The sequence below is a fragment of the Capra hircus genome, chromosome 10, assembly GCF_001704415.2.
Source record: "Capra hircus breed San Clemente chromosome 10, ASM170441v1, whole genome shotgun sequence".
NCBI classification, from domain to species: Eukaryota; Metazoa; Chordata; class Mammalia; order Artiodactyla; family Bovidae; genus Capra; species Capra hircus.
The window spans coordinates 2,769,983-2,784,684 of NC_030817.1; the positions used below are offsets into that span (position 1 = coordinate 2,769,983).

Genomic DNA, 14,702 nt, shown 5'->3' on the forward strand with positions numbered 1-14,702 from the left:
AGATATCTTAGAAAAATTAAAGTTTCTCTAAGTAGAGCTATAACCATTTAAATTTTTAGTTATTTATATATTTCTATTAAAATTAGTTGAAAACAGTGAGGTAGTTCTTATATGAGCTATTTTATATAAAGTCGATGTTCATAGCAAAAGACTAATCAGTTCCCAAATTACTGTTTACTTCTAGTCAGTGATTTTTAAAACACTAAGCCAACAGCTGTTTTGTGGTACTCATGGAACTTGTTATACCTAACACTTATTTAAGAAGTGGTAAGAAGTTATTTTTTGCAGATTTAGTTAATTTATAATCTTTAAAAGTTTTATGGTGAAATTAAACTTTAAAAATCATTTTAACTTTTAGAAGAATTTTAGTTGTCTGCTTTTTAATTCTTAAAATTAATTTTTTAGATCTGTATTTCACAGAAACACATTACATTTTGCTCTAGTCACTTGATAGCCAGTAGATATTTTAATATATAACTCTGAGGAATAGCTTCTTTGAGTACCATAGGTTAATATGACTTTCTGATAAGAGTCTGGTAAGAGATCTGTAAAATCTATAAAGATGTAACTTCTCATTTGCAGAAAAATGTGCTTCTAGGTTTAGAATCACTGGGTAGCGGTGACTGGCAATTCCAGAACCTTAATTCATATCCTGTTTTGCTATTATTGTCAGTTCCCTTAGTGTCCTCATATGAGAATTTCATTTTCCTTCTTGAAAGGAAGAAAATAATATTCTTTCCTTACTTTGCAAGAGATTGTTTTATGAAACAAACCAACAAAAGTTGTTTTTTAAATTATTTTCCAGAAGTATTATATCTAAGATGGTTTAACTATACTTGTATACTTTATAGATTTTTTTTTCTTAATTTTAAAATTACCCTTTCTAAATGTTTTGCAGTGCTGAGGAATTTCTCTTATATGAAATGAGAAATGATGCCAGGAGCTTTTACTAGCTGAAAGCTTTATTTAATTTTGCTTGTTTTAAGTAATTTATAAGAAACATCTTGGGTACGTGCATTTTATTATCACAGATCTTCATAAGAACATGTTACTTAAAAATGTAAGCTTATAAAATCATAATAGCTAAAAGTTATTGAGCACATACTAATTGCCAGGCATTGTGCTAAGCTTACATTATCTCATTTAATCCTCACGGCAACCCTATGAAATAGATATTATTATTATCTCTATTTTACAGATAAAGAAACTGAGACTTAGAGAGGGTAAATAACTTGCCCCAGGTTACACAGCTAGTAAATGGAGCCAGAGCGGGAACCCAGGTCAGTCATACTCCAGAGCTCATGTTTCTAACCCCAATACCCTACTGCCTCCCAAACATGGAATAAGGAGGTGATTATTTATTTCAGGAGGAATTCATTCATCTTAAGTACAGTTGAAACTCATAAGGAACTGTGATCAATTCAAAATTAAGAGTATTTCTGAAGTTATGCTAATGAGAAGATGCTTTAGTTAAGAAATTTGAGAACATATTATTCACTAATATCTATAACTCTTTGTGAAATACCAATTAGGAAATATTATCTAATTTTTTCATTTTTTACTAGATTTGAAACTGTAAGTGATCAGTTAAGATTTTTCCAGTGAATGAGTCTTCCTGTTGGTAGCATGCTGAATTTTCTTTTCCTAGCTGGTTTTTCTAAATGGATGAACTATCCATGCTAATACTGGAAGTCTGTCTTATTGGGAATAATCAGGGCATGCAAAGGCTATATAAATTCACATCAAACAGGGATAAAAATTTCATAGTAAATGAGAGAGAGGAGGTGTGAGGAAGGCATTAATGCTTTTATCTTGAAAATACAACCATAATCTATAAAAGCACATTCACACATTTAACAAAATCTAAGTTATAGTTAAAACTCTGCCAATTTATAGTATGAACTAAGAATAAAATGTTAATTTTTAACCTGATTTTGTCAGTTTTATGCTGATATAAAGTAAAATGCTTTACTTTGCCTTTTACCTTTGATTTTTGACACGTGATTGTGAAGAGAGTCATTTTTACAAAAATATTAAAGGAATTCACTGATTTTATTCCTAGGGCCTTTTAGTAATCTCTTAACATCTTGACATATCTCAAGTGCCTATTGTATTATTTTTGAATTTTCATCTCTTTTGTTGCTTTCCAGATCCTGATTTCTTGTAGCTTTTTATATGATTTGACCAATGTTTACTCTGTTGATTCCTAGATATTTTGCACGATTTGTGATTTTTACTTTGTGACATCTGTAACAACTAGTCCTCACTCAGTAAATATTGAAATCACAAGGACACCCCCCGCCACCCAATACTAGACTCTTAAGTTTAATTGTCTACTATTTGAATGTGTTTCACACTTGCAGAAACTCGTGGAATGCATCTAGTTGTGCCTATTGAGATGTTTTTCTCATTTGAGTATTTAGTGTGCCAGAACTTTTTAATAAATACAGCTGACCATTGAACAATGTAGGGGTTAACATACATATAACTTATAGTTGACCCTCTGTATTCACTGTTCCTCTACCTCTGTGGATTCAACCAACCATAGACGTGCAGTACTGTAGCGTTTGCTGTTGAAAAACATCCGAGTTTAAGTGCAGCCAGGAACTTCAAAGCTTTACTTCCAGTTTAACTAAAGACACAACCGAGACTTTCTTTGGAAATAGGATCAGGAAGGAATTTGGGAAGCTGGAGAGAGGCTTCTTTATCTGTTTTTCCCCTCCCTGTTACTTCTTTGTTGTTGTTCAGTCACTCAGTTGTGTCCAACTCTCTGAGACCCCACAGACTGCAGCACGCCAGGCCTCACTGTCCTTCACCATCTACCGGAACTTGCTCAAACTCATATCTGTTGAGTCGATGATGCCATCCAACCATCTCATCCTCTGTCATCCCCTTCTCCGTTTGCCTTCAGTCTTTCCCAGCATCAGGGTCTTTACCAGTGAGTCAGCTCTTCACATCACATGGCCAAAGTATTGGAGCTTCAGCTTCAGCATCAGTCCTCCCAGTGAACACTCAGGACTGATCCCCTTTAGGATGGACTGGTTGGATCTCCTTACAGTCCAAGGGACTCTCAGGAGTCTTCTCCAACATCACAGTTCAAAGCATCCATTCTTCGGCGCTCAGCCTTCTTTTATGGTCCAACTCTCACATCCATAAATGACTAATGGAAAAACCATAGCCTTGACTAGACAGACCTTTGGTGGCAAAGTCATGTCTCTGCTTTTTAATACGCTGTCTAGGTTTGTCGTGGCTTTTCTTCCAAGTTGCAAGCGTCTTTGAATTTCATGACTGCAGTCACCATCTGAGATAATTTTGGAGCCCATGAAAATAAAGTCTGTCGCTGTTTCCATTGGTTCCCTGTCTATTTGCCATGAAGTGATGGGACCAGATGCTATGATCTTAGCTTTTTGAATGTTGAGTTTTAAGCCAACTTTTTCACTCTCCTCTTTCATCAAGAGGCTATTTAGTTCCTTTTCGCTTTCTGCCATAAGGGTGGTGTCATCTGTATATCTGAGGTTATTGATATTTCTCCCAGCAATCTTGATTCCAGCTTGTTCCTCATCCAGCCCGGCATTTTGCATGATGTACTCTGCGTAGAAGTTTAATAAGCAGGGTGACAATATACAGCCTTGAGGTATTCCTTTCCCAATTTGAGACCAGTCCATTGTTCCCTCTCTGCTTCTTGACCTGCATACAGATTTCTCAGGAGGTGGGAACGTTGGTCTGGTATTCCCATCTCTAAGAATTTTCCAGCTTGTTGTGATCCACATAGTTAAAGGCTTTAGTGTAGTCAGTAAAGCAGAAGTAGATGTTTTTCTGGAATTCTCTTGCTTTTTCTATGATCCAACAGATGTTGGCAATTTGATATCTGATTCCTCTGCCTTTTCTAAATCCAGCTTGAACATCTGGAAGCTCTCAGTTCACATACTGTTGAAGCCTAACTTAGAGAATATTGAGCATTACTTTGCTAGCATGTGAAATGATTGCAATTGTGTGGTAGTTTAAATATTCTTTGGCTCTGCCTTTGGAATTGGAATGAAAACTGACCTTTTCCTGTCCTGTGACCACTGCTGAGTTTTCCAAATTTGCTGGCATATTGAGTGCAGCACTTTCACAGCATCATCTTTTAGGATTTGAAATAGCTCATCTGGAATTCCATCACCTCCACTAGCTTTGTTTGTAGTGATGCTTCCCAAGTCCCACTTGACTTCACATTCCAGGATGTCTGGCTCTAGATGAGTGATCATACCATCGTGATTATCTGAGTCATGAAGATCTTTTTAGTACAGTTCTTCTGTGTGTTCTTGCCACCTCGTTCTTAATATCTTCCGCTTCTGTTAGGTCCATACCATTTCTGTCCTTTATCGAGCCCATCTTTGCATGAAATATTCCTTTGGTATCTCTAATTTTCTTGAAGAGATCTCTAGTCTTTCCCATTCTATTGTTTTCCTCTATTTCTTGCCTTGATCACTTTGGAAGGCTTTCTTATCTCTCCTTGCTATTCTTTGGAGCTCTGCATTCAGGCAAGTACATCTTTCCTTTTCTTCTTTGCCTTTCACTTCTCTTCTTTTCTCAGCTATTTGTAAGACCTCCTCAGACAGCCATTTTGCCTTTTTTGCATTGCTTTTTCTTGGGGATGGTTTTGATCCCCGCCTTCTATATAGTGTTATGAACCTCTGTCCATAGTTCTTCAGGTACTCTATCAGATCTGATTCCTTGAATCTATTTGTCACTTCCACTGTATAATCATAAGGGATTTGATATGAATGGCCTAGTGGTTTTCCCTACTTTCTTCAATTTACGTCTGAATTTGGCAATAAGGAATTCATGATCTGAGCCACAGTCAGCTCCTGGTCTTGTTTTGCTGACTGTATAGAGCTTCTCCATCTTTGACTGCAAAGAATATAATCAGTATGATTTTGGTGTTGACCATCTGGTGATGTCCATGTGTAGAGTCATCTCTTGTGTTGTTGGAAAAGGGTATTTGCTATGACCAGTACGTTCTCTTGGCAAAACGCTGTTAGCCTTTGCCCTGCTTCATGTTGTACTCCAGGGCCAACCTTGCCTGTTACTCCAAGTATCTTTTGACTCTCTACTTTTGCATTCCAGTCCCCTGTGTATGATGAAAAGGACATCTTTTTTTGGTGTTAGTTCTGGAAGGTCTTGTAGGTCTTCATAGAACCATTCAACTTCAGCTTCTTTGGCATTAGGGGTTGGGGGCATAGACTTGGATGACTCTGATGCTGAATGGTTTGCCTTGTCATTTTTGAGATTCCACCCAAGTACTGCATTTTGGACTCTTGTTGACTATGAGGGCTATTCCATTTCTTCTAAGGGATTCTTGTCTGCAGTAGTAGATATAATGCTAAATCTCTTCAGTTGTATCTGACTCTATGCGACCCCATAGATGGTTCCCTGCATGGCTCCCCTGTCCATGGGATTCTCCAGGCGAGAATACTGGAGTGGGTTGCCATTTCCTTCTTTAAGTAGATGTAATGGTCATCTGAATTAAATTTGCCCATTCCAGTCCATTTAGTTCACTGATTCCTAAAATGTCGATGTTCACCCTTGTTCTTGAGTGAGTGAAGTCGCTCAGTCGTGTCCCACTCTTTGTGACCCCGTGGACTGTAGCCTACCAGGCTCCTCCGTCAGGAGCTGTTCCTTCTGTCTGCTTCTTAGACATCAGCGTTCCTATTAATATAGCTTTCTTTCCCTTCACCGCCTTACTTTATTCTCTTTCAGGATTACTGCATCATGACTTTAACTCCTGTACCAGTTAACAGTGGCCCCAGCTTCTCTCCGCAACTCCATATGATGCGGTGATTTAGTCACTAAGTCATGTCTGATTCTTGTGACCCCATGGACTGTAGCCTCCCAGGCACCTCTGTCTATGGGATTTTCCTGGCAAGAGTACTGGAGTGGGTTGCCATTTCCTTCTCCAACTCCATATAGCCTCCTTGAATGTCATATAGATATACCATTTATTACATGTTTAAAACTAAATTCTCTTTATTCTAACTCTTTAAAAAACAAAACTTATTCTTTCTCCTGGCTCTGGCTACTTCTCTAGTCTTGTCTTCTGCCACTTCCCAGCAGGCAGCTCTTCCCCTCAGTCACATCAAAGTACTAGCTCCTTCCTAAAAGCACCATTATCTCATCTTGGTATGCTTTGGTCTGAAATACATTTTGTTTTACTTTTCTGCCCAGCTGTCTCTTACTCTGTCTTCTAAGATATGGTTCAAGCTTTACTTTCACTGGAAAACTTTATGCACACCTGTGAGAAAGGACAATAAGGTACAAAATAATAGAAATCTAAGAGGGCAGTATTTGCTCGGTTGTTTCTACCTTTTCCTCTCTGCTGTTGCTTAATCTGTGGTTGCTGCTGCTGCTACTGCTAAGTCTCTTCAGTCGTGTCCGACTCTGTGCGACCCCACAGACGGCAGCCCATCAGGCTCCTCCGTCCCTGGGATTCTCCAGGCAAGAACACTGGAGTGGGCTGCCATTCCTTCTCCAATGCATGAGAGTGAAAAGTGAGAGGGAAGTCACTCAGTCATGTCCAATTCTTCGCAACCCCATGGCTTGCGGCCCACCAGGCTCCTCCATCCATGGGATTTTCCAGGCAAGAGTACTGGAGTGGGGTGCCATCTGTGATTAGGGAGGTTGATTTGGGCCATGCAGTGTTTATCAGAGCCACAGAGGAAGTGCTCCCAGGTCTACTTTGTCACTACCTGTACAGAGCTAGATGCTCTGGGGCCCTGCTGAGGGTATGGGCGGGCTACAGTCCATGGGGTTGAAAAGAGTCAGACACGACTGGTGACTGAGCACAAATCCCATCCATGGGATTTTCCAGGCAAGAGTAGTGGGGTGGGCTGCCACTTCCTTTCTTCTCCAGGGCATCATCCCAACCCAGAGATTGAACCCAAATCTCTGGCATCTCCTGAGTTGGCAGGTGGATTCTTTACCGCTTAGCCACTTGGGAAGCCTGGAGTTATAAGTTTACAGTTGTGGTTCACTGTGTGTAATCAGCTTAGTCAGAGGGAAGAGGCACTGATAAGATGCCCACTGCCTTGCTGACTGTTCCTTACTTTATACTTGTCTTATAAAATTTTAATCTTTACACACTGTGCCATAGCAAGAGGTAGAGATTTTTGTTTTAGCTCAACATATGCAGGTACTCTCTAGTTCCCAAATTCTAAGGACTCTTAAGAGGAGCAAGTTGTCTCTTCTAGTTCACTTGAAATTTCTGCTACTGTGACTTGATGGAGAGCCAGATACAAACTGTATTCTGTATCTTTTTATGTAAGTCATTCATTCTTTCCATTTGGGGACTTAAATAATAATTCAGCTTTGCAGAAACTTTCTAACTAGGTACTCAATTGCATTTTTCATTCAGATGGGGGAGCCTGGTGGGCTGCCGTCTATGGGTTCGCACAGAGTCGGACACGACTGAAGCGACTTAGCAGCTTAGCAGCAGCAAGCATATGCCAAGCACTCTTCTAACTTATCTATATGTGTTAATTCTCATATTAACCCTAAGGTTTTATTCTATTCTCCTCACTTAAGAGGAACCTAAGGTATAGAGAGGCTAAGTAATTGCTCAGATTACTTGCTATTGGGAATCCAGTCAGGGACAGAGATGGAACTGGTGTTTAAACCTGGGCAGACTCTGTGCTCTAAACCTGAGACCGGCAAAGCTGTCTATAACAAGTCAGTAAATATTTTAAGCTGGTGAGCATACGGTCTCTATCACAGCTACTCCAGCTCCGCGTTAGAATGAAAGCTGTCATAGACAGCTTATAAAGGAATAGGTGTGGCTGTGTTCCAGTAAAACTGTTTATTAAAACAGGGTGCAAGTCCGAGGGTTGTAATTTTCTTACCTCTGCTTTTAAACCAGTGTAAGTATGTGTTGTGAGTTTGTCCCTGTGACTTTTTTCTTTAACCCTTCAGTTACTTAGAATTGTATTGATAGTTGCCAGATATTTGGAGAATTTTCTGTGTAACTTTCTGTTATTCTGATTGAATTTTGTCTTTGAATTATGTCAGAGAACATACTGTGTATTTTAATTATTTTAAATTTATTTAGGCTTATTTTGTAATTCAAACTTTTGCTGTCTTCCTGTGGGCTCCTGTGCACTTTAAAAGTATGTATTCTGCTGTTTCTTTTTTTCCTTCTGTTTATTATGCTATTGTTGTCATTTATTTTACAGCTTTCATTTTCATTCATTTTACATGCTCTGTAAACTCCGTAATAACTGTTATTATGTTTGCCTTAAACAGTTTTCAAAGAAAATTTAAAAAGTCTTTTTTATTTACCATTTGGGTACTCTTCATTCATATATGTAAATTAAGTCTCTCCTTGATATCATTTTCTTTCTGCCTGAAGAAATTTCCATTATCATATCTTATAGTGCAGCTTTGTTGATGATGGATTTTCTCAAAATAAAGTAAAAAAATATTTTGACCCAAGGTTTGAATATTTTCGGTAGGTATATAATTCTATGTTGATGTTTTTTTCCCCTTCACCACTTTAGAGAGGCTATTAATTGTGATTTGATGTGCATAACATCAGATGAGAAGCCTAGGGTAGTTTTTAAATCTTTGTTTCTGCACACCAAAATTGTCTCTTTTTTGGCCACAGGTTCAACAGTTTGATGACCGTGTGTGTTAATGTTTTTTCTGTGTGTGAGATTATTCTGCTTGAATCTTGACTATCTCAGATTTGTGGATTTGCATTTTTTTTTTTTAGTCAAATGTAGGATGTTTTGCAGAGAAGGCAATGGCACCCCACTCCAGTACTCTTGCCTGGAAAACCCCATGGATGGAGGAGCCTGGTAGGCTGCAGTCCATGGCGTTGCAGTGAGTCGGACATGACTGAGCGACTTCCCTTTCACTTTTCATTTTCCTGCATTGGAGAAGGAAATGGCAACCCACTCCAGTGTTCTTGTCTGGAGAATCCCAGGGACGGGAGCCTGGTGGGCTGCCCTCTATGGGGTCGCACGGAGTCAGACACGACTGAAGCGACTCAGCAGCAGCAGCAGTAGAGCAGCTTTTCTCTAGGACTCCTAGTTAAACTTCAGCACTCTGATGTGATGCTCCTGGAATCTCTGCTGAATACACACTGAATTCGAAAATATATCTCCATTCTTGCTGTTGGGAGTCTGGAAAATCCTGACTCTTTGTAATTCTGGTAATTGTTTGGCTTTAGCTCCCGAGCAGTTGTTCTTTTTTCAGAAGTGTTCTTTGCATGGCCTCGTGCATGGCCTCGTGCATGGCCTCATGAATTTCACCCTGTGCACACAAAGATTGGTGTTCTCCGGGCACCTGTAAACAGATTTTCTAGAGTTCTTTCTCTGCCCGCAAACTGTAGCAATCTTGGCCTCTCTGAACTCCAGGCTCCATATTCTCAAATCAGCAAATCTTCTGGGCTCTATTTGGATTCCACCTTTCTGTGCTATAGTGTGTAAATCGCCTCCTAGATGAAGGCTAGGGCAACTGCAGAGTAGACCTTGTTTGCTTCCCCCTAATTCAGGGTTTATACTGCTTCACTTCCTATTAAAAATGTCCCAAAACACTTGTTTTATGTATTTTGTATGGTTTTCTAGTCGTTTATGGCAGGGGGGCAAGTTCAGACCCTGATACTCTTTCATGACTGAAATGTCATCTCTCATGTTTCTTAACCTCTGTCATACTTCCCATCTCACCATCCCCTTTTCAACTCTTTGTCTCTTCATCTCCCTCTCATCGCCTATGTAACTTCCACTGAGTTTTAAATCTTGTTTATTTTTCATTTCTAGAAATTCTGTTTGTTTCCTTAAATTTGCTGGGATGCTTTTTGTAATCTTCCATTCTTTCCCCATATGAAGATATTTGGAAGGCTTAAATTTTTATTTCTCTGCTCACATAAGTAGAGATACTCTCTAGTTCCCAAATACCTACTCTGCGTACATGAGTAGAAAAATAAAATCTGATTTTATCAATTTTATCTTGATTTTGCTGTTTTTAGTAGCTTGCTGATTCTCACTTATGGTCCCTTATTTCCTCTGGTTGTCGGGTATGAGGTTGTGTGTTTTATTTTTATTGAATTACTAATTGTAGGAATTCTTTGAGGGATGGATTACAGGATCAGTCCTCCACATAGAATTTGTATTTGCCTGTGCACCATTGTTGAAAATGCTTAAAAACTCTGCAGTCTTTAGGACCACTCTGAATGAAAGTTTTCACTTGAAGGATTCACGATCAGTGTGGATTTAGACCCTCCAACCATGTGAAGGTCACTGTGGCCACACACTTTGAAGGAGGTTTTCTCCTCCATTGTGCATTGCTGCCCCGCTCTTTGAAAAGGGATGGTTTCTTGTTCTCCCTTACTCTGAGGAGTTCACTGCTTTAGCCAAAGGTGTGCGATTCAATTCCCTGCCTTGGGCAGGCCCTAAAGTTTATCTTCTATTCGTCTTCAGCCTGCAGAACAAAAATCAGGCTTCCCAGAGTTAGCTGATAACTTTAGAACTGAGTGGGCATAGGAGCTCTCCTACTTCTAGGATTCCCACAGAAAATCACTTTGGTTTTGTTCTCTCTTAATTCCTTGGCAACTCAAAAGTGCATTTAAAGAAGATGTGTTTACATTTTATCTAGCAATTTTAGCTTTTAGCAGGAGGTGTATAATAGGGTGTTTTGTCAGTCCTGCTGGCAGGCTACAGTCCATGGGGTTGCAAGAGTCAGACATGACTTAGTGACTCTACCACCACCACCACCGTTAGAAATGGAAGTCTTTCTTCTGTTTCTTAATGGGAAAAGCTACACATATATGAAAATATTAATAAGATGAAACACATCCAGCCTTTCTGTGAGGTCTATAAAATATGTGTATAGGTTTTGATGTTTGTAATAGCCATGAGTAGTATTTGTTTGCCATTTATAATTTGGTTCATTTTGTATTTGTTTGCTTCTTTATTTCCCTTGCCCTCCGGACTTCTTAACCATAACTCAGCGCTTGGTTTCAGTTGGACTTGATTCAAAGAATGCAGTTTGCGTTTGGGACTGGAAAAGAGGGAAAATGTTATCTATGGCTCCAGGTCACACAGATAGAGTAAGTACTCTGCCTTGGAGTTTCTAAAGGGTATTGGGTGGGAAGAAGCCAGAGGAGGGTCAGGGGATTTTATGTTTCTGTGTTTTGTTATTGTTATTGTCAGTTGTTTGTATGTAATTAAAAATTTAAAGTATAGTTGAAAGTACTTACACAATTTTAGAATGCATATATGTGTTGTAATACTCAAAAACATAACTTGATATGTAGTTTTAGCACAAAACCTTTAATCCAGTGTTTGCTTCGGCAAAAATGATGAGTTTTAAGTTGTCCAGACCTAAATTAAAAAATTGAATGGTTCATGCCTAGGCTGTATTTATTATTTAGTTTGGTTTATCATTGATTTGTTATAAAAGTATTATAGTTAGGGTAAATAATATTGTATGTGTAAATTTGAAATTATGTTAGAGACCTAACATTTTTCACTTTGGAAACTTGTTAAAAATGTATTCCTTATTCCATGTTGTATGAAATTAACATAATGAATATATTATAGTCAGCTTTTAAATTAAATATTATAGTACTTTTATAAAAATACATCAAAAATTTTGTCATAAACTCTTAAAAATGTCTGATTTTTTTTGGTGTATAGTAAAATCCTAACCTGAACTAGCATAGGAGCTATAGTCATTGATTCTGTTTGGGGCTAATCTATGAATCAGTAAAAGTTGGATACAAATTTTTGTATGCATTTATATTTTGGAAGATAAACTTGGTTTTGGCATATTCTCAGAGAGGTCTGCTATATGCAAACAATTTAGATAATTATTAGAGTGTTAGGTGCATTTTATTATACAGTTATGTATTCTGACTTACTTAGATCAAAGCATTTCACACATTAGTACTTTGGACTTAATAAATAGACTGATTAAAAGTATTTTTAAAGGTTCTTTTAAAGGTACTTTAAAAAGTATTTTAAAGTATGTTTTTCATTTAATCTGTATTATGGTGAGTTGCTAAATGTTTATTTTTAAGATGTGTTCTTTCTTCATTGTCACTAAAAACTATCACTTTGGAAATTTTTGGAGGTGGTAGCATATTAGGTGATTATGCAGGCAGTTGTCAAAGAAACATGGTGAAGACTACCGTAGAGCAGTATTGTCTTTTCTGCTATAAATTTTTTTTTCAAATATTAAGTTTTCTTTTATTTATTGTTAAAGTTCATATTTCTAATGCATATTTTATTTCATCTGGGTTTTTTCTTGTTTGATTTTGTAACAAAGATTTGTTTGTTTATAACTTATGGAGTCTTAGAAATTAAGTCTGGGGATTTCCAAAATTTATACAGTAATGAAAATTTAAACGACGTAAAACTGGAAACAGAATTTTTACTGTGAAATAAATATTTGGATCCTTTATATAAGTAGTTCTGTGTGATAGAAAGCTGCAAAAATGTTCTCTTATTTTTATTTCTAGCTGCAAAAGTGTTAAGTGTATGTTCTGTTCCTTATCTTTCCTCTGTAGAATTTATGCAGGTACCTGCCTCATGCCCTAGTTCTGTTGAATCATTCTTGTTATTTATAGACCAAAATTTTTTTTAATTAAAAATAGAGGTGTTAATTCTCCAGTAGTTGTTTCATATGGCTCACAGAAACTAAGAAATAGTTTTGTTTTGTTTTGCTACTTTATTTCTCATAGGATTTTTTAAATTTCTGATAGAAATGTAAAATTCTGAATTTTATTTATTGAGGAATATTGTTTTCTGATATGTAGACTTTTGGGCTGTTTGGGCTTTTGGGCAGGACTCTTAAATGATTCTCAAAATAAGTGTCTTAACAGTGAATCTGATATATATATTTTTTACAGATATTTGATATTTCTTGGGATTTATACCAGCCAAATAAACTTGTCAGCTGTGGTGTAAAACATATCAAGGTACTGGAAGAGTCTTACTTATAATAGTCATGATTACTTATTCTCTGCTACCAAGCACACATCCCACTGCAATTTACACACACACACACACACACACACGTGTAAAATTAGAAGCCTCAAAGGACAAAAGATTGTGACTTATCCATTCAAATAGCTAATGAATGCTCTCATCAATGAAACTTAATGATATTTAAATTTAAAAGCTTCATGATCTCTGTGCATAAGTATAGCTTGTTCTCTTCCTTTCAGTAAGTCCCAATTTCAGTCTGTTATTTTCTTCTAAATCAGTGACTATCAACTTCGGCTGCATATTAAAATCATCTGGGGGAAATTAAAGCATAGTATATCCTAACTCCCACTGAGATGTACTGAGGGAGAATCTCTGGAGAGTGAAGCCCAGGTATTCAAATGATTCTGATGCTCAGCAGGAGTTAAGAACCGTTGTTCTAGAATCCAACTCAGTGCTCTGCTATAGAGTGACCACTGGACAGATGTGGCTCTTGAGCATTTGAAATACCAAGGTGACTAAAGAAATTAATATTAGCTTCGCTTTCATTGGTAACCTATTCCCAACTTTTTAATCTAAGTTTATGTAGTTTTTTTCTCCCAGAAAACTAAGGGAAATAGCATATTTTAAAAAACATTCCAGTTCAGCCCCCTTTATTCTTACAGTAAGGATCGAAACCAGTGGTTTATCTGCTGTGATGTAGCTAATGACGGCACAAGGTTAAGGAAGTGAACACTGAATGCTATTGAATCATAAGGGAATTTCACGGGTGGTTTCTCGTCTCCCGTGCTGATATAGCATCAAAGTACTGGAAATATTTATATTATGAGCCTTCTGTGGTAATTTGATTATACTATGTACTTTTAGTTCTGGAGTTTATGTGGAAATGCTCTGACCCCAAAACGAGGGGTCTTTGGGAAGACTGGTGACCTTCAGACCATCTTGTGCCTGGCCTGTGCAAGGGATGAATTAACATATTCTGGCGCACTCAATGGGGATATATATGTTTGGAAAGGAATCAATCTTATACGAACAATACAAGGAGCTCATACTGTAAGTATATTTAAATATTTTGAATACTTTTAGGTATTAATTACTTACTTCCTTGAAAAGTTCCATAATAGCAGACATTCTAATCAATTCAGTTACTTGAAAACTGCTATTACAATTGAATTAATTTGTCTGTTTGTTTTCAAGATTTCAATGAAGAAACATTATGCAATTAAACTAGTATAATTAGTATTTTGTTCAAACCATTGTTTTATTATGGTGTCCTTTTCATTATTGGAAAAAGCTTGTTAAATTTAACCTAGAAGTATTCTAGATTAACCACATTAGAATAAAACTAGTGCTTTTGTGGCTAATTTACCAGTGGCAAATTTGGGGATAGTTCTAGAATAATATTAACTTTTCAATTTTAATATCATTGATTGAGTGAGTGACAAAGAAATTTTTGTACTTCATGAGATTTTCATATAATAAATTACCAAACCAGGAAAAAAGATCTCTTGTTAAAACCTTTTAGTGATTTTTCAGAAAGAATCTCACAGACGTAGAGAATGAACTTACAGGGGGAAGAATGAGAGAGGAGATAGTTAGGGAGTTTGGGAAGGACATGTACACACTGCTGCGTTTAAAATGGGTAACCAAAAAAATAAAAAAATAAAAAAAATGGGTAACCACCAGGACCTGCTGTGGCACATGGAACTCTGCTTAATGCTATGTGGCAACCTGAATGGG

At 37.3% G+C, this 14,702-nt stretch overlaps 1 protein-coding gene across 12 annotated transcripts in view; it reads left to right on the plus strand.

Annotated features, from left to right (window-relative positions):
* Nucleotides 1-14,702, plus strand: part of EML5 (echinoderm microtubule associated protein like 5) — a 154,599-nt gene that overhangs the window by 23,342 nt on the left and 116,555 nt on the right. For all 12 annotated transcript variants that reach the window (XM_018053859.1, XM_018053860.1, XM_018053865.1 and 9 more), the window contains exons 3-5: nucleotides 10,985-11,083; nucleotides 12,887-12,955; nucleotides 13,830-14,015. In XM_018053859.1, coding sequence (XP_017909348.1) covers nucleotides 10,985-11,083; nucleotides 12,887-12,955; nucleotides 13,830-14,015 — 354 coding nt within the window. The remainder of the gene's footprint in view (nucleotides 1-10,984; nucleotides 11,084-12,886; nucleotides 12,956-13,829; nucleotides 14,016-14,702) is intronic.